At 44.3% G+C, this 20,320-nt stretch overlaps 2 protein-coding genes across 2 annotated transcripts; one reads left to right on the top strand and one right to left on the bottom strand.

The window, feature by feature from the left end:
• Window positions 1-420: 420 nt before the first annotated feature.
• Window positions 421-12,051, bottom strand: LOC308376373 (triacylglycerol hydrolase DDHD2-like; the record flags this gene model as incomplete). Its single annotated transcript, XM_080852668.1, is given in 17 exon segments — window positions 421-502; window positions 734-887; window positions 1,359-1,502; window positions 2,243-2,342; window positions 2,895-3,050; window positions 3,533-3,706; window positions 3,999-4,066; window positions 4,622-4,830; window positions 5,594-5,735; window positions 5,966-6,055; window positions 6,205-6,319; window positions 6,531-6,620; window positions 9,067-9,257; window positions 9,482-9,626; window positions 11,523-11,580; window positions 11,582-11,626; window positions 12,011-12,051. Coding segments are annotated over 17 exon segments (2,004 nt in total).
• On the top strand, window positions 10,870-16,652 carry prnprs3 (prion protein, related sequence 3). The gene is made up of 2 exons (XM_080852713.1): window positions 10,870-10,970; window positions 12,100-16,652. Exon 2 carries the CDS (start codon window positions 12,102-12,104, stop codon window positions 14,031-14,033), a length of 1,932 nt encoding a protein of 643 aa, XP_080708839.1. The 5' UTR covers window positions 10,870-10,970; window positions 12,100-12,101; the 3' UTR covers window positions 14,034-16,652.
• Window positions 16,653-20,320: the final 3,668 nt, after the last annotated feature.

The raw sequence follows: 20,320 nt of genomic DNA, 5'->3' as shown, positions 1-20,320 counted from the left end.
ACACAAGAGACACCAAAACAACCCGCTCAGCAACCCACAAGAGGCGGGGCCGTCACACCATCCACAAGATTTCAGTTTACTGCACATGGAGGGGGATTTGCACACTGTACATCTCCGGTGGTCTCCATCCGTGGTGATTAAACACACTGCACATCTCCTGTGGTCTCCATCCGTGGTGATTAAACACACTGCACATCTCCTGTGGTCTCCATCCGTGGTGATTAAACACACTGCACATCTCCGCTGGTCTCCATCTATGGTGATTAAACTCTTTTGCCCTCCAGCATTACAAGCCCAGCTTTCTGCCCTTTACCCACAAACGCTCTGTGGCTCTAAAGAACACCTATGGTACACGCAGAGCATTAGGAGTTAAAAAAACATCACAGTGTTCATTTCATGTATGAATTACTTTATTTGTGTCTATGATGGCAGGTTCTCAAACACAATACCAGACTCGTCATAGATTTCTCTCAGGAGTAGTAAGGCTGTGTCCTCTGACTCCCTAATGGGGGAAGAATATGAACATGCGTAAGAATGCTAGAATTCTAAAAGGCTCTTTTTACCCCCCAACCTTTATCACACCCACACACTTGGCTCACTCTCCCAAACCCCTCGTAGAGATATGAGAACCTCTCCCTCTGTCTACCTCTCTGTGTCACACACACACACACACACACACACACACACACACACACACACACACACACACACACACACACACACACTCTCTCACCAGTAACACAAGTGACTCTGGATGGCAAACAGGTATTCGTTGATACTCTCCATGGTTGTTTGTTGGAGGACGTAGTCAATCCTGCGCCCCCTGTTAAGCCTTCCAGTACTCATGCAATCTCTCCTCTCAGACTGGGGTGGGAGTGTACTGGACTCTGAATCAACCAGTGAAACATAAAGCAATACTTCAGTAACATCAGCAGACGCTTTCAAAATACTGTTTGATACTATATCAGTACATACAACAATCCATTAATAGACAGTGCCGAAAAGTAAAGTGCTGCCTTTTTTAGACTTTCCTCACACATTCTTTTAAATAATTCAAGAAACGGGACGCTTAACAAACTATTATCCATTATTTACCTGTTCCCTGCTTTGTAGTATTGACTGTTTGGTTATGTTCTACTCTTAGGTAAAACTTTTACTTTCAGATGGTCACTATAAAGTGTGATCATAACGATTTGATCAATTTGAGACTTAGTGAGAAATGTCTGATAAATGTCTGATACCTATCCATAAGTATATTATGTATCAACAACACCTACCACTGCTACTACTACTTACACTACTGCTACAACAACAACAACAACCACATCTTATACTACGACTAGTAGAACTATTTCAACCTTGTTGCTGTGAATCTGATGCACCTTGAATGCTCTGTCTGCTGCCTGAAGGTGGACGAATGAAGTACTGCGAGGCATAGAGGAGGATGGAGTTCATCTTGTGCTTCAGGCCTGTGGCCAGGCGCTCCACACTGTGCCCAAGGTCTGCAGCACAAACACAAAGGCATCGGGACAAGTGTGAGCACTGAGTATATCTGCTGTAGTGAGTGAGCCAGGAGGGGACTCATGTGGAAAGGACTGGGGGATAGATGAAGAGTCTACTTTCTGTCTCTTCCTAGCAGGTGGACTGGGATGCAGTTGTGGTGAGTTCCTACCTGATTGGCAGGAGTAGGAGAAGGGCTTGGTTACAAACCCTTAGACATATACTTGCACTATACTTTATATCTTCACAGTACTGATGTTTTTTTATGTTCTTAAGTAAATTGACTTTATCAGTTAAAACTACGAATGACGTCCCCTTCTTGTTGCCCATGCTCTGAGCGAAGTGTGCATAACACTTAGGAAGAGACACGGAGAGAGATGGAAAGAGGGGGGGGTAGGGGGTTACTACGATAATAGTCTAGCAGGAGAAATAGGTTTCCATGCATCCGCTTGGCATTGTTTTGTAACCTACTTTTTCTTTTAGGATTCTAATGGTGACTAGTTAAGAATTTTTCATGTTGCCAACTCAAGGTCGACTCATGGTCCATGGGGTTTCCTTGGCGGCCATCTTCAGTAATTATTAGAATACAGTGTAAGTGAGTGAGCTAGTTGGAATAAAAAAAAGAAAAACGAAAGCAGGTGACAGAAAAAAAAGACACAAAATGAGCCCAAAATAAAGAGAGAGACTTAAAGAGCATGGGATAGAGGGGAGTGAGAGAGGAAGAGACAGAAAAGATACTCACAAGGGTGTGTCCTCTTAGCTGTGATGTGAGGAATAAGGACAGGCGGCATGTATGTATTGGACTGGATCAGAGGCTCAATACGATATGCCACTGGGTCCAGCTACCAGGAGAGATAACATGCAAAACATAAATACACAGAGTCAGGGACTTGCACAGGAGTGGGCTTAGGTTGCTCGGGCAACTGCCCGTTTGCCCTCCTTAACTGAAGTTGCCCCTCTGAAGGAAATATATATATTTGCGATCGGAGGATGGGGGCATGGCAGCAACGGTTAGTGAGAGTTTAAAATGATATTGGCAATATTTGCAATCAGATGACGGAGGCGTGGCAGCGGCGGTTACTGAGAGTTTAAAATTCTATTGGCAAAATTTGCGATCAGATGACGGGGCCGTGGCAGCGGCAGTGACAAAAAAATTATGTGTTGCACCTTTTTTCCAGGGCAGAGCAACTGCCCTTCAAAATTCCTGTGTACGTCCCTGCACAGAGTATTGTGTGCACATGTGTGCATGTGACAGAGAGAGAGAGATACCATTAAATGTATCATTGGATTTGACAGTTCCCAGTATAGCTTAGGTCGTGCACACACTCTATCTCTATGTGAACGTGTACATAGCCACTATGAGTGTGTGTGTGTGTGTTTCATGGTTCACACACAGGATGGTAGATGTTGTAGAAGCCCTTGCAGGTAGGTAAGGAGTAGTCAGGTTCGATGTGCCTTAGGCCTCTGACTGTCAGGAACATTCCGATGGGGGAGCCCAAAGCAAAGAGCATGTAGGGGTTGAAGGAGAGCTGAGGATAGCGGATGGACACCTGAAGAATAAGGTCACAGATATATAAGAAACACACAGAGAAAAAGAAAAGGAGAGAGAGAGATACCATTAAAGTTATGCTAATTTCAATCAAAGACTTGTTTGAACTTTACCGCTTGCATTTGTGTATTTGAGTGTCTACTGTATCATGTCTGAATAACATCACCCAAGTGTGGACATATTGCTTGTAACTACAACAACATAAAAGTATCTTCATATTATTGGCATGGATCCTCAGCTTTGAATATTTTTTAAACTAATAGGTTTCTCACATATTTTCATTTCAGTTTTTTTAAGTTTAGTGTTAACTACTGTCAAAATTTTTTTTTGAGATGATGGAAAAAGAGACATTGCGACAACAAATACAAAACAAATACATAAACAAACACATACAATAGATCATCTGACATGCCCAAGGAATGGGCTTGGGAATGAGGGACGATGAAAATATGGAAACGAGGAAACAAACATAGGTCATCCAACCTGGCCAACCCCTGTGTCAATACTGTCATTATCCACACTGCTGCTGATTAGACGCATGCGGTTGTATTTGGTGGAGTGCTGGTGTCCGTCCGATTCCACACCACTCACAGTTGCTCTAAGGCCACTGCTCTGTGGACTAGGAGCCAAAATGGCCCCTGCACCTCTGCGGAGGTCCTGGGAGACAAAGAGCACAAAGGGCAGAAGTAGTTCATTAAGACCATCCTCAGTACTAGCAGAAATAAGGCATGGACCTCCCCTCCAACTTTATACATGAAATTCTGGAATCTTAAAAGTCTTAACAACAAGGCACAGAAAATAGACGTCAGAGGAACGCTCTGTACTGTCACATTATTATTCTCAATCCCTCCCCAATATAAACCTTTCTGTTAGATAGTATTACTGGTATGTAGTTGTGTGAATATGAAAACGTGTAAATATGTTGAACCTTTTCATCATTGGTTCTTACCTCGGGGTTGTTAGGGTGACCCAAGCCAACCACCTGGTTAGTCAGAAGGTCAAACAGAATGAGAGAGCCTGAGGGAGGACAGAGAAGTCAGGAAATCTCCACTAGTCTGATGCCATCATGGGACAATGATGACACAGCTTTATGGGCCATGCTGGTTTGGTTTGCTACTGATTTCTGTGCCGACACCTAAACACTTAGCAACACCCAGCAGTGTTATTCACAACTCTTGTATTGTAATGAGGATAATGGCCAATAATGGTTGATTGTCACGTGTTCATGTACCTTGTGTCCTCTTCCAACACAGTTTTCTTGATTTGCACTCTTTTCGACAAAGTAAATGGCACAGGTTTACAAAACTCTTTACATTTAAATGTACTCATTTTGTGACGTACAGATAAGCCATATATCTTATCATAATAAACATCTTATCATAAATATTTTATGTATGGGTACTGGGAATCAAGCCCTTGTTTTGCTATTTTGCATCGTGCTATAATATTTGAGCTAGAGGTGTGTGTTTGTGTGTGTGTGTGGCTCAGAGATGCATTGTGTGCGTGCGTGCGTGTGTGTGAGAGAGTATATATATATATAGTATGTTCTGGCCTGGGAGAGGGTGAACAGACCTAGACTGTGCCCCACTAGAGACACCTGTCCCTGGAAGTTGGGGTGACGTGAGCAGAAGAGGCCGTGGAGGCGGTTGAGCTCTGTTGCCACAGTGTCCAGGATGACCTGGCAGTAAGTGGGGCTGCTGTAGAAGAACAGATCCAGTAATGACTGGTTGGCAAAGTTTCGGAGTCGTTCAACGCTGGGGAGGGTGATGCGCTGTATGACTCTGGAAAAGGGAAGGATCCAATGGTGAGAAATTGGGTTGAACAATCCATTATGTTTTATTACATTATATTTTATTATGTTATCACATATATGCTTAGCAGCTGTAGTCTTCTGAAATTTTGCATATTTTTTTGTTTAAAACTAAAACTAAGTCTATAGTTCTTGAACAAGCTGTGAATAATTTAATGTTTTCCATCTGTCATATTTCCATTAAGCCTGGCTCTATCCGCCTAGTGCTCCCAGCTCAGTTTTTGCTGAGATTACAGTCCGGAAACCCTCTTGGCAAGATGCATCTCTGAGCCATTCTGAAGGGCGGACCAAGTAGGGGAGGCTAAGTATGATGGTGCTAAAGTGGAACGTTTGTTTGAAATGTTGTTACAATAATGGCAGCAGTGCTAGAGTGAGATAAAGCGTGACAAACAGTTGTCGCAACGCTAGAAAACAAAGAAGGATTGAAGAAGAATGTTCAACCAAGACGAAGGTGTACATTTATTCATCAAGAGTAAAGACATTGTTTCCTTACTGTCCACAGGGTCCAGACTAAGCCCATTAGGATGCAAAAACTGGAAACAATCCCCATAGGGGCATGGCCAGACTAATTGGGTGTGGTTATACCAGGCTTATTTCGGTTTGCTATATTTCACTGCTTTCAATTTCACTAAATTCTACTTTTACTTGATCAAGTTCCATTTCTTTGAGAACTGTGGCAGTTGTGGAACTATGTGTGTTGTGTGATCAAGCGCTGCAATACTTTGGTGTCTCACTTGTCAACTCCATTGGCATCACCGTGTAAGGGGCTATGCCAGTCTACTGGCAGGAACTCCACTCGGCCGATCTGGCCCTCGGCCTGTGCCGTCCTGCAATGAGTCTCCACCAACCCCTGTGTCGCTCGACGAAACTCATTTACTGAACCATGGTGGGTTGGGTGCAGGGGGTGCAAAGAAAAGATGAGGGGTTTGTTAAAGCCTACAAAAAAAGGGTGAAGATGTGCAAACATACACACACACTCACACACACACACACACACACACACACACACACACACACACACACACACACACACACACACACACACACACACACACACACACACACACCACACACACAGCAATAGCCACAAAGGAAGAAACACATACCACATGAGACGATGGTTCGAAAGCGGGTATCACATGAGGGCCCAATCCCATGCACCATGAACACCAGGTGATCCACATTTTGAGGTTCCCCTACAAACACACTCACATGAACACACACACACACACAGGTTTGTCAGACTCGTACCACAGGCCTGTGTGTAACTTCACATCTATCATCAAACATAACAAAACACTAGTAAGTAAGTAAGTATTAACAGTATGAGAAAGTGGAGCCTTACCCTCTGGTATCTCAGTGCCAGTATTCTCTATTCCCCTTTTCACTGAACAAGAGTTTTTAATATCAAGGGAGGCCCAGTCGTCTACTGATGTTACTGAAGGCCACTGTGTGGCAAGCTAGGGGTCAAAAGGGATATACATCATGGGAAAAAAAGCCACTGGATTTAGACTGCATGGGGCTGATGAAGGTTGTCTTATTTTATCTTATCCGCTCACACACACACACACACACACACACACACACACACACACACACACACACACACACACACACACACACACACACACACACACACACACACAAATGTGCTTATGCATTATAGCTTACCTTGGGGTTCTGAAGAATGACTACTTCACCAGATGGAAACTCTACTGTCTTCCCCCACTGGTCTTGCAGCATAGCCTGCCTATATGCCAACTGTTATGAATGCATGACAGTGTAAAGCAGTATTTAAGTGGCCTTATGCAGTAATTGTACTTCAGGGTTAGGGTTAGGATAAGCAGTTTTACCCTAAAATAACAGCTTAAAAAAAATTGGGGCGCTACAATGACTTTTAATATGGAGAATCGCTTCCGTGCCATTGCCATACCAGGGTCTGTAGGCATATTACTGCGTTATGTAGGTTTGCCTGAAGCCGCCCGTTTTCTATTGTCTGCCGAACTAGTAAGTTGCTTATTTGCCGTCTTGCTTTGTCTTGTGTTGCACTTGCTTGATGTTTGACTGTGTTAGGACAGTTGTTGACTAACTAGTTTGTCATAGTGTCAAAGTAAGCACTGTCGGTCAAGAAGATGTATTTCCGCTGGAAAACGTATTGAAACCAGACGTCGTCACTTCTCTCCGGTCTCTGGCTGGTTAAACCTGTTATCTGACCTGAACAGAAAATTATTTAATTAAAAACTACTAATCTGACACGGTGTAAACGTTTGATTAGCACGCTAACTGTGTATTTTGGTCATATAGCTTCGTAAAACAAGTTTTACGTTCGGTTAACAAGTCACTTGTGTTTTTAGTTGTACTAGTGCAGTGCCCGTAGGAATTATGCATTCTGTAGTGTTAGCAGACGTAGGTGTAGCTGTTGTGTAGTGTAATAGCAAGACATATTTGCACTCCACATAGGTACAGGTTACACTGAAGTATTATTGTGATGCATGTTTCCTTTTCATTAAGAAATGTTTTAATGTTTATTTGCGCGTATTTCGTGGACTCCATAGCAACAGATGGGAAAGCAATGAACAATCTGAAAGCCTCCGACGCTTATCAATATAAGCTACCATTTGTAGCGTTGTAGTACTCCACTCTTGCGTTGTGATTTTGACTGGCACCCAGCCGTTTATTCATACACTCTGACAGGTTTAATGAACACAGAGCAAAGGCGATCACACAAAGTATCTTCGGAATGACAGCCTCTCCCAGCCGGGGTAAATGCAAACTGAGGTTTATAATATTGCAATAATGAGAAAACAAAGTACACACGAATTATAACAGATACATCGGGACACTAATACATCGGAAAACCTCTCTCATTGCGTCAGTAGATGCATGCCATGAACACATGGTCACTGGTCTAGGCTAACCGGCAACGTTGAATAGAAAGCTAACTCTTATACAAATACATCAAACTACAATATACTACTTAACATGGTAATGAGAGTTGGTTACATGCCAGGCCCATACGCATCAGCTGGGGTAACATCTATGACGACGACTGTTCTATGACTATGACATAATTCACGTTGCTAAAATTCATGCGTTTTGCATATGCCATGAATAAGTGCTGTAATCACAGTTACATTTCAACCATGCTTATGAAATGAGTTTGCCAAGTTGTGAGTCAAATAAGTGCAGAAATGTACTGTAAAAGTACGCTATACTAATAAACAATATGAATATTTTGATGGATTATTATTCCCTGTCTGTTAGATGACTGTACAACTCTAGACATTACTTTGAAACTTAATATAAAGAAGCTTAAAAATAAACGAATAGATAAAATCAATCACTGTCTTAAGATTACCTGAGCAAATGTCTGTATCTGTTCACCAAGAAGAATTTGAATGCGGACCTCCTTATCGTATCCAACGCTATTCTGAACTTTGAGTGAAGGCAGGATAGTTTTAATACCGCTACGCGTATATGTTCGATTGTGACGTCATTTCGGTGCACAGTGGGACTTGCTACGGGAAACGATAACCCATTAGTGCCTACGGGAAACGGTAAAATACAAATATCTCGCGAACTATGATTTCAAAAATCTTCAAAATCAAGGATGCACAGGTTCATGACATGCGTAAGCTACATGCGAAATCTCATAACTAACGTAACTACCGTCAGGGAGATACGCCCTAGACAGACTGACACACACACACACAGAGATTCCTGGATTTATAGATCGATGACTTCGTAAAAGTTCGGTTAACAAGTCAGTTGAGTATTGAGCCGTATATAACTTCACAAAAATAATAAATAAATAAATAACACGATCGTTTAAAGGTCAGGCGACCAACACAAGTTCTCAACGAAAAAGTAAAGGTCCTGGTATTACCGTATTAGGCAATTAAACGGAGTTAATCACCCACTTCCGGTTTCAATACGTTTTCTAGTGGCAACACGTCTTCTTGGCCGACAAGCACATTTCAAGAGGTTTCGTTAGTTCTAGCCGCTAGCATCTCGTTAACGATTAGCAATTCTTCCGTTATGCTGCTCTAAGGACAAATTATAGGAACCAAGATCCATTTGTAACAAATGTTGCATGATTTCAGGAACAACTAAGATCAATCGGTATATTAATCAAGATCAGTTGCCTTTATCATTTTATATGCTGCCCTCACCGGTGTGACCATAGCATTTGAACAGGTATATATACCTCCAGACGTTCACTGATGGACTCTGGGTATGGTATGTAGTGGTGGTCCTTGGCACTCTTGTAGAACCACGTGCCCCGGAGGACCGCAGTGGGCTCCTCTTCCCAGTAGGCTGCCCGTCGAATGCGCTCCTTCAGCAGGACGTCATAGTGGGCCCTATCTGTGGCCACCACTTCCTCCTGCGCCTCCGTCACTGCATAGCGAGAGAAGGGAACCAGTAAGGAAACAAGTGACAGCTGGCAGAGGCCAATCATATAATGGGATGAAAGACAAGCGGATAATGACCAATGACCAGGCAACCTATGAAAAATACGTCAGTTAAGGTGAAGGTATAATAGAACAGCCAGGCCCAGAAAGGTTTTTATGAGAATGCATTAACATATAACAAAATCATGCCACATGCTCACTGACACTTACCCCTCTCGAAACCCTCATTGAGTTTGTCTGAGTCGTGCTGGCTGAAGGCCACCCAGAGATCTTGACCATCCACATGCTTGTGGTAGACCCAGTGAGGTTGGACCGGTTCATAGGAGGAATCAGCAGAACCTTGGTCCATTATACACTGAGAAAGGTATCAAATTCAAAATGAGAAAATGTGAGGAAAGGTCAGCTCACTGTAGTTCTCATCTCATGTCATGCATTAAAAAAAGACAGAGGGTATTTCTTGAATGTATTGAAACTGGCCAAATACTTAGACATTTCCATTCTGAAGATCATGATTAGCTAAGACAAACGGCCTTGCAAGTCTTCCCATTTTCAACTGTGATTGAGGAAAGGGCAGTGCGAGTGATCTTTTTCTGAAAAAAAAAAACCCCTCTGTAGAAACCTTCTGAACCCTCTGATGTGTAAGGTAATTCATTATCTTGTTCGGATTAACATCTACAGTTTCAATTTTGAAGATTAAGACACTTTCATGTTGCATTCCCACATGCGCCATCCAGTGGTTAGGAAGGGTGCTGCAAGGTTATGCCACCATATTCTAGTGACTGTGGAGGCAGTGTGCGTGTCTGTTGAATAGAGAAGAAGCGCTGGTGGAGAGTTTTGTGGGCTCAGCGTCGGAGAGACCAAGGAGCTCGTGGTGGACTACCGGCGGAGCGGGAGGAGGAGCCCCCTAACTGGATGGTCTGGAGGCGGTTTGGGAGGAGAAAACGTGGAGGAAGCTGGACTGTTTTTAATTTATTAATGTTTTATGTATATGTTTGATTCCCATTTCTTCTGTCCCTTTTATTCACTTCATAATCTTGCTGCGATGACATCTGAATTTCCCTTACGGGATTAATAAAAGTTTATCTTATCTTATTTTATCTTAAGTAAAAGCTACAAAGTGATGTAACCTTGTTTCCAAGGAAGTTGGATTATGTCTAAAGAATCTTGGGAAAGGGGGTAATAGAAGGATTTATTTTATCTTCGACGGCAAGTAAAATAAATCATGTCCTAAATAAGTAAAGTTTGATTTGATGAAGTGACATTTTTCAAAAAACAATGGTTACAATGCTATACAAATATAAAATTAATATTAGAAAAAATATGATTTCATTATAAAATAAATAACTGGTTTAAATAGGCCAGTTCCATGCTTTGAATAATTATATATTCGGTCATTATCATTAAACATGAACATATTTGTTAACCATCTTCTATTTGTACATTTAATGTTGTACGTGTTTTATTCCAAAAATAAAATAATATGTATTTGCGGTGTAAGGCATTATGTTAATGAGATGCTGCGCTCCAATCCAGAATCTTCCTAAATCAGATTATCCACACAACCGGAAATGACATCAGTGGAAACTTCTTTCCATGTAGGCTCCGTAGAAGGGCTCATTATTTGTAGCGGTCAGTTGACACACAACAACAGCACCAGTCTCAGACGGCGTTGGCAACTCAAAGGGAAATACATTAAAAGGTAGGTAGGAGTGTTTTTTCAGTTGCTACTGTAATGCTGTGGCACCTTATAATATTAATGAGAATTTGTAATCGGGGAGGCGAAGATCCCCTAGCAACGTTATGAAACACACATCGCTTGCTGTAAGAAGACAGCCACGCTATCGTATGCTAACGTTGTCTAACATTACTATTCTACACCAACCTTCGACAATTTAGTCGTGGCAAAGAATACTGGTCGATACCTTATAGCATTAATGTTTTCTGAATATTCTATCAGAGCAGGGTGTTATACTTGTTGATAACCCTTCTTAATGGTAGCTAGCTAATATTATTATCCTTGTTGCCCAGTGAGATCAGAATAAACACAGCGTCAGTTAATATCAGTTTACGTTAGCTACTTCTAACGGCTGTCAGTGTGATATATTGAGATACTCTCATTTCTGTAGTAGAACACGTCCTGCACAGTGTGTAGGCCTATTTATTTAGCATGTATTCAATCCTTGTCAGAAGACAAGCCGTTAGCTAGATTATTTATGACGCACGGTCACACATGGGAAACCAGCTGACTTACCAACAGTCGCTGGACACCACACGACCTCGCCCCCCTCGCGTGATATTCACTTGTCCAAGTTCCGTGGAATTTTACAACTCCAGATTTGGAACCCTCCATTATAGCTACACAATGAAAATAGAATATATTACAATATTAAGAGTTCTTTATTTATCGTACTCATAATAGCACTACTCTTCATATTAGAATATATTCTATTTACATGCACATATAACAAAATGCTCACATGCTCTATTTACATTGTAAAGAGTATTTTGTTTATGTGGCAGTAATGAAGTGTCAGATGTTGAATTTACAATTGACAAAATTCTAAAGCTACAAGAGTGATCCTAAAGAAGCTATTTATTTTCTGCAAGCTGTAAACTAAAGTTCTGTTTAGAAACATCAGACAAGAATGTTAAATCATGCAAAGAAACTCTTGTAGCATTGCAATTGCCAATTGCTCTATGCTCTACTATAAAACTGCTTCAAGTTACTCTTATTTTAACGTATCTTGTATCAGTTCTTCCATCCCCACATCCTGAGTCATCCTGTCTCCTCAACGCTGTTCAACACTATCACTCTCTTTTTCCCACAGAGATGAAGCCTGTCACCCTGCTGCTTCTCTCCCTGGCTTTTCTGGTCAGTGCGTCGGCCAGAAGAGGTGGTGGCGGTGGTTTCAAGAGTGGTGGTATCAGCTGGGGTCGCAAAACCTCCTCCACCGGTTCCCGCACTAGCGGGACGGGTGGGTCGTCATCGTCACGGAGACCAAGCCAATCACAGCCAGCGAATTACCCACGGCAACCACAGAACCCTCCCCCATATCCTGGAGCTGGAGCCCCACCTCCTTATCCTGGAGCGGGAGCCCCACCCCCATATCCCGGTGCTGGAGCTCCGCCCCGTTACCCAGGAGCAGGTGCCCCGCCCCCTTATCCAGGAGCTGGGGCTCCGCCCCGTTACCCAGGAGCAGGTGCCCCGCCCCCTTATCCAGGAGCTGGGGCTCCGCCCCCTTATCCAGGAGCAGGTGCACCACCCCCCTACCCTGGCAGGCCCTCGTTCCCAAACCAGGGATCCAACCCAGGTGGAATGTACCCAGGGAGGGCAAATCCGTACCCACCCCAGAGTGGGGTTCCAGGTCAGGGCGCTTATCCGGGGGCTGGCAGGTACCCTGGTGCGGCCAATCCTTACCCAGTTGGGGGATCGTACCCTGGGTACCCAGTGAGGGGAGCCGGGTATGGTGGGGGTGGATCATATCCTGGTGGAGCAGGTGTTGGAGCAGCAGGCAGCTACCCTCAGCAAAACCCTTACCCCAACTGGAACCCTAATAACAAGATCATAAGTCCTGGCTACGGAGGCAGTTATGGTTACGGCTCTCGAAGCTATGGTCAGGGCTACGGTCAGGGCGGCTCGCCGTTCGCCCATTCTGTGCAGAACATGGGCTACAACCCCTCTGCCCGGTCCCAGGGCTTTGGCAGGCAGGCGATGATGGCAGCTGGTGCCGGGGCCGTGGCTGGCATGGCTCTGGGCTACGGCCTGGGCAGCTTCCCGCGCCCCCACTTCCACTTCCACAGCCCCCAGGAGGAGTACTACTACAACAACTACATGTACCGCCGCTACGGCTCCAGTTACTCCGGCAGGCCCCAGGATGGTGATGGAGGTGCTGGAGCAGCTGGTGGCTCTGCCCAGGCTGGCACAGGGGGGGCAGGGCAGGGAGGTCCCGGCGGCAATCCCCCTCCGGTTCTGCTTAGCCCACCACCTCAGGACTACGACACGTACATGGACAGCTGCATGAAGAGGAGTGACTTGCTGCGCAGTAAGAGGAGCTTGCAGCAGGGCGGCGACAGTGAGCCCCAGGTGGATGAGCCGGTGGCTCTCGCACAGCAAGACCCGGCGGAAAGCACCGACAGCACCCCAGGGCCCGCTGCTGCTGACTCCGAGCCCAGTGGAAACATCAGTGCCGGAGCAACAGCCCAGTCCCAGAACGCCACTGTCGGGTCCCCAGTGACCAACACCAGCACCACTGACGGGTCCCCAGTAACCAACACCAGCACCACTGACGGGTCCCCAGTGACCAACACCAGCACCACTGACGGGTCCCCAGTGACCAACACCAGCACCACTAACGGGTCCCCAGTGACCAACACCAGCACCACTGACGGGTCCCCAGTGACCAACACCAGCACCACTAACGGGTCCCCAGTGACCACCAAGGAGGAGAGCAGGCAGGAGCCTGAGAAAGGGCCAGAAGAAGAGAAGAAGGCAGAGGATGAGGTCGTCAGCATCATGGAGATCGGCTACCCTGTGCTGATCGAGCAGCTGAAGGCTCGTAAATGCATAGAGCTCTACATCGTCTACACTCAGCACGTGGCACAGCAGCAGCAGGAGCAGCTGCAGCAGCAGATCGGAGATCGAAGCAACGACAACAACAATTACAAATCCAGTGGTGAAAAGCTGGGGCCCCTCAACCAGGGGACGATGCTTCTGCTGTCCAGCACTCTCTCAGTGCTGCTCAGCCTGCTGCTCTTGCACTGAGAGGACTGGCTGGTGGGACATTTGGGGTTCTTGACTTGCTGACAAATATCTGTGATTGAATGCACTGATCAACATTCAGGGTATGGGTGTTAAATTAAACTAATTTGTTGGATTGTTGGAACGCTGTCGTGATAACATTGCAAAAGTGTTTGCACTTAACCTTGATATTTCAACTAATTTATTAACAAATAATGTATTTGAAAGAAATAATGCTAACTATGTTAACAAAATAACTGTCACTATTTTCTCACTATTCTCATGCCACTTGAATGCATGGCGGTATTTCCCAGACTTTCAGAGAGTCATGGATTAGCATGCCCTTTTTTACGGACACACAAATTGAATTCTGTCACCTTCATTTGTGTGTGAATGGTTAATAACCCGAGGCATTAATGTCTAAAGTGCTTTGAGTGCTCTATGAGTAGAAAAGCGCTTTATAAATGCAGTCCATTTGGTGTGCTCTCCTGGGAAACAACCAGCCACTTGACTTGGTGGAAATGATTAATCACTAGCAGCAGACACTATATGTCATAGGCTATTGAAAAGGGAATCATGAAAATCATTTTTGAAAATTGTTTCGATTTGATCAGAAGTTTTCTTTACTTTAAATTGATGTCTGTGGGGAAATTGTATTTTGTCGGGATAATTCAAGGCTGGCTGGGCATTCATTTAGCCTCAAGGCCTAAGTATCACATCTCTGTCATAAGCACAGTCAAAATGAAGCATGGCTAAACTGTCCTACTTACAATCTAAATTTAGCAAAATGAAATAATGTACGGTGCCCCATCTAGACCATCAAATCTAACACAAGCTTTATTTTTGGTGTGAATAATTCAGCTTTTAATAATTAACACATTGAATGTAAAATAATGTAATGTCTGCACTGTGTGTATGTATGGAAGGAGAGCACTTGATGATCAGGATACTGTTGCTCTTACTTAAGGTAACTCTGTGACTGCGAAAACGTGCTGGATACTGCGTCTGTGCGTGGATGTCTTTGTGACGTGTTATGTCTTTCCTGCTGTGTGGTCACCTGCCTACTGCTGACACAACTAACAGTTTGCTCTGTGTGTTTTAGTTTGTACTATGTATTTGTTTATGCATTAACAGATGTTTATTCATTAACAGATGTTCCATTCAGTTATGTTTCCAGTTTCCAGTGTGTGTGTGTGTGTGTGTGTGTGTGTGTGAGACACCAGTAAGCACACCTGGCTCAAGGTCAAGTTCCTGTTAGTTCATATTAACTGAAGGGACAGTGGTGTAAATCAGTTCTCTTGGCAGTCAGTTATTCAACCTGGGTGTTGAAGATCCAGTCCCCAGCTGAAGACTTATGCCCTCCCGCTACATCTCACTTCACTTGATTCCCTCACTCACTAATCTCAGTTACAACATCTTAGGGTTAAGATGTTAAGATTTGTTGAGTTTAAGGTTCCTCTATGGACAAGGCAAGTACTAAGTGGTCACCATAATGCATGGTGCAACATTTTATGACTGCTGAAGCCATAATGTAAAGTATGTTTTTAGGGAGGTTAGCTCTATACTGACATGCACTTTTTTAAGATATGGTTCTCATAGGGACAGTGTCATTTTGATAGCTGGTATAGAGCAAGAGTCGGCATTACTCTTTGTACTGAACTAAAACTTTGAGGTCCTAGAGCAGGCAGGTGTTTTTGTGTAAAACACTCCAAATCATCAGATCCCCCAGCTGAACTTGTTCCCCACAATCATATTAGCTGCTAGATATATATTTTTTTGATCCTGTAAAAGGGAAGACATTGTACTAACATGTTCTTGATTCGACTGTAGACTTGCTGATGTTCTAGTGTGCTGTGCACAAAGAGAGTTTATTTCATAATTGGAAACTGTTTGTTACTGTGTGTCTGTATGTTACTTTTAAGGGGAACATGCCTGCTGTGAGTATTTTATTTTCATATAGTACCTATATGTTTCCTGCCAGTTGACATTACTGTAGCAAACTGCCAACACTAGCAATGTGTTTTGTTTGATTTTCTACCATTCTATTAAAGGGCGGCAATTTTCACAGCCTAGTTTGGACCTTAGTGAAATCTGAGCTTAATTTGGTTCTCAACGGTCCTGTTGTTTTTCTTTGATTTCAGTTTGTGAAAGCTCTGAGCACTAAATACTATACCTTTCACCTAATAGTAATGCTATCTTATGGGTAGGTTGCCTTTGTCTAATAAGATTTTGATGTAATGCATATGATTGCTTGAATCGGTGCATGATTTTCTGAAGTCTTCTTTGTGACTAATAATGAATGTGAACTGTCTCACAGTTACAACTCTCAGTTCTCTCCTGCAGTTTATAGTTTGGAAGAGCTGCATCATGATATTAAAACCTTAAAAGACATTAAAAGTAAATTGGGACTAATTGCTGTACATCAGTTGGCAAATGGAGTCAACCAATATACCTAGCTTTCCTGACATACACTCCACGAGGAAAACTACTAATTGAAAGCACAAACACAAGTTTGTGTCAATATTTTTTTTCCAGAAGACCCTCCCTTGTCAACCCATTTCCCGGAGCTGGCTTTTTTGTTTTTGGATGGCATTGTTTCTGCCCTGAGACTGTTCTACAAATAAAGTTACTTTGATTGTTGAACTTGAGAGGGTACTCTTTCCGCTCATCATTTATTTATCAGTTCACAGGCATTCGCGGGCTTGAGGCATATCACCTGAGGTGCAAAAGTTTAGGTTTACAATATAACGGCCACCTATTGTAATTCAGAAGAAAAGCAACTTTTATCCGTAAATATATCTTTGATGACTAGGGACAGGTTAAAAACGTAAAGAAAAAGATACGGCCTATAATATATCAGGCATAATTGGTAACCAGTGTCAAACTAGGCCTTCCTGCTTGAAAATTGAAATTTCAATGCTTTGCGTACAATTTATTTACAAAAACTGACCTACCTACCGATAGCAAACAAGTGACAAAAAGAGAAAAAGACAATCTTTTTCCTTGCTGAATATAGGCTATTTTTTAAGATAAACTCTGTTGTCCGGGTTTCTGTTCCGTTTGTCTGCTCGTCACCGAGGTTATCGCCTGCCAGAAAACAAATAGTAGAGTTCCCGGATTACGCAGCTCCAGAATATGAAAAAAGCTCCCCCTCCTGTTGATGAGCATCACTTCACCCTTGACTGGTCAAACCAACGAGAGAGTGGACGGGTTCTCAAATCAGAAGGTAAACATTGCGATACGTGTAAAGATCACAGCTGAAAAAGGTTAAACTGCTAAAATAATGTAGATAAAAAAAAAGCACTGTCATCATTTGACTTCGTTTGCGCGCGCTAGCTGTCTCTCCCTGACACCCGTCCATTCATAGCATCGCATTTTCTGGGTTATGAAGTCATTCATGTACGTTAGTAGAGGCGTCAGTCAGTCGCATACAGAACCGAGCAGTTAGATGTTCAGATGTGTATATATGTGTGATTATATTGTCTCCCTGTCATTTACTCTATGAAATGTAGGCTAGTCATTTTTCTCTAATGATGAGATTCAGTGATCAGGTAGTGTCTACGTTACAAGTATCCTAATTACTAAGCAACATACTTAAGTGAATAGCACAGCCATGCAAAAACATATATAAAGAAACAAATTGACCTAAGTGTGTGTGTGTGTATGTGTGTGTGTGTGTGTGTGTGTGTGTGTGTGTGTGTGTGTGTGTGTGTGTGTGTGTGTGTGTGTGTGTGTGTGTGCGTGTGTGTGTTTCTTGCTGTTATCTCTCCAGACAACATGAAGCGTGCTGTTCTCCTGACTCTCTGCTTGGCCCTCCTCATGGAGATGTGTGCTAAGGGGGGGAGAGGGGGTGGACGTAGTAGTTCGCCAAAAACATCCGGGTTACGGCCTGGGCAGCTTTCCGCGCCCCCACTTCAACTTCCACAACCCCCAGGAGGAGTACCACTACAACCACTACATGTATCAACACTATGGGTCCCAGGAGTCCCTCAACACCAAACCGCGCACGCATACCCATGGAAAAAGTAGCTCCGACAGTGGGAGTCATCAAGGTGTTAGCAACAGCAGCTATGGTGATGCCGGTAACCATCCTCCAATTCTCCTTAAACTTCCACCACAGTCTTATGACACATTTAAGGACACCTGTATGAGGCGCAGTGATTTCCTACAGTCCGAACGCACAAACAATCAAACACAGCACCCAAAGACGACCACGGTACAAACACCTTTAACCACGCCTGTGCCTAAGGACTTTGCCAGCCCTTCTCCACAGGGAAGAAAAGTGTAGGGCAAGAAAATGAGACTGAGCAGAAGGGAGCTGAGAAGGAACAGGACCATGACGAGATGGTCAGCATCCTGGAGATTGGCTATCCAGCTCTGATTGAGCAGCTCAAGGCTCGCAAATGCATGGAGACCTACATGCTCTACACTCACAGCATTGCGGAGAAACAATGGAAGGATGCCTCTGAGCCAAGCCTGTGGGGATAGACTTCATTAGCATTTCTCTCTTATACCTGATTGGTTGTCTTCTCTTCTACTGAGAGAACAGGATCATGGGAAGTTGGGGCCTTATCAGATGCTGCAAAGAAAGACTGTGACTGTGAGTATACAAAGATGCAGACAGAGTGTCACGCTCGGTGACAGATTCTATGACTTTGGCGCCATCTAGTGGAGATTGTTTTCTTTGTGTACCTGTTGCCCACCTGATTCTCATTTTCTGTTCTCACCTGTTCTGTGTTGGTGCTTGTTAAGCGGGGTATAAGTAGTGGGCTTTTTTCACTTGTTCTTTTCTGCGTTGTTAGGAGTCTCCAGTCAAGTGAGTAATTGGTTCTCTGTTCTCTGTTCTCGGTTTGCGGTTCTCTGCCGTACTTTTTGCCTCGTGTACCAATTGTATTTTTGCCTGTGGATTTTCTCTGCCGTACTTTTTGCCTCGTGTACCTATTGTATTTTTGCCTGTGGATTTTCTCTGCCGTTCTGATTTTCTGTATCCTTTGGATTTATTGACTGCCGTTTTGACCACCTGTATCTCTTGGGATTTTTTGACTGCTGTTTTTGACCACCTGTTTCTCTTGGGATTTATGGACTGCCGCTTTTGAACTTTGTACCTTTTTGGGATTTTTGAACTGCCGTTTCTGCGCTGCTTCTTTTTGCATTCTGGAGTTTTCTTCTGTGCTTTTGGAACTGTTTGAACTTTCTCGTTTGTCTCCTGTGCGTTGGATTTTTGTTGTTTAATAAATCAAGTACTTTGACTGTTAACCGCAATTGGATCCGTGTATTAGCTCACTCAGTAGCTCGCTGGTTCACGACGCCAGCGACCCGGGTTCGATTCCCGCCTGACAGAACAACGCAGACATTATGGATCCAGCGGGGGTTTCCGAACAGATGGAGAACATGAAGGAGTTGTTCCTTCGCGCTCAAGCACGCGTGGAGCAACATGAGCAGGCGTTGGTGCAACAAGGTGAGCGTTTAAGTCGCCAGCAAAGGGATCTTGAGCTCCAGCGGGAGGATTTAGCTCGCCATGAGCAGAGGTTGCAACAACTGGTTCAGGCTGGGGCAACATGGCAACAGCAACCAGCACCTGGGTACACCGCTCCTCCTTCCCATGCAAGCCCAGAGCCTCGGCTGTCCACTCCCCAGTACTACAATGGCGATCCAGGTGGGTGCAGAGGATTTTTTACACAATGCAGATTGAACTTTGATCTCCGCCCCTTAACCTTTCCCACAGACAAGTCTCGCATTGCATTTGTGATTACCACTCTCTCTGGCAGGGCTCTGGAATGGGCCACAGCTGTCTGGGACAAACAGGGTCCCGAATGCCGTACTTTCGCAGCATTCCAGGAGGAGATGCTACTGGTCTTTGACCAGAAGGCTGTTGGCCAGGATGCAGCAAGGCTCCTTATGACCATTCGCCAGGACAAGCGGAGTGTTGCAGATTACGCCATCGCATTCCGCACTCTCGCCAAGGAGAGTGATTGGAATGAGCATGCCCTGGTTACTGCTTTCCATTACGGGCTTTCAGACTCCCTGAAAGACGGGCTAGCCTCTGTGGGCTGCCCCACCGATCTCGAGCCACTGATCGCCCACGCCATCCGGTTGGACACTCGGATGAGGGAGCGCCGCAGGTGTCAGGGCTTCGTCCAGAAGACACCAGAGGGAGGCCCTTGGCGTTCTCCGGTCCAGGACGATCCTGAACCCATGCAGATAGGAGCATCACGACTGTCAACCATGGAGAGAGAGCGGCGACTGCGTGAGGGGCGCTGCTTGTACTGCGGTGAGCTAGGTCACCGCCGCTCTTCCTGCCCCGAGCTTCA

Source organism: Sprattus sprattus, assembly GCF_963457725.1.
Source record: "Sprattus sprattus genome assembly, chromosome: 15".
NCBI lineage: Eukaryota > Metazoa > Chordata > Actinopteri > Clupeiformes > Clupeidae > Sprattus > Sprattus sprattus.
This window is presented reverse-complemented; position numbering and strand designations above follow the sequence as displayed.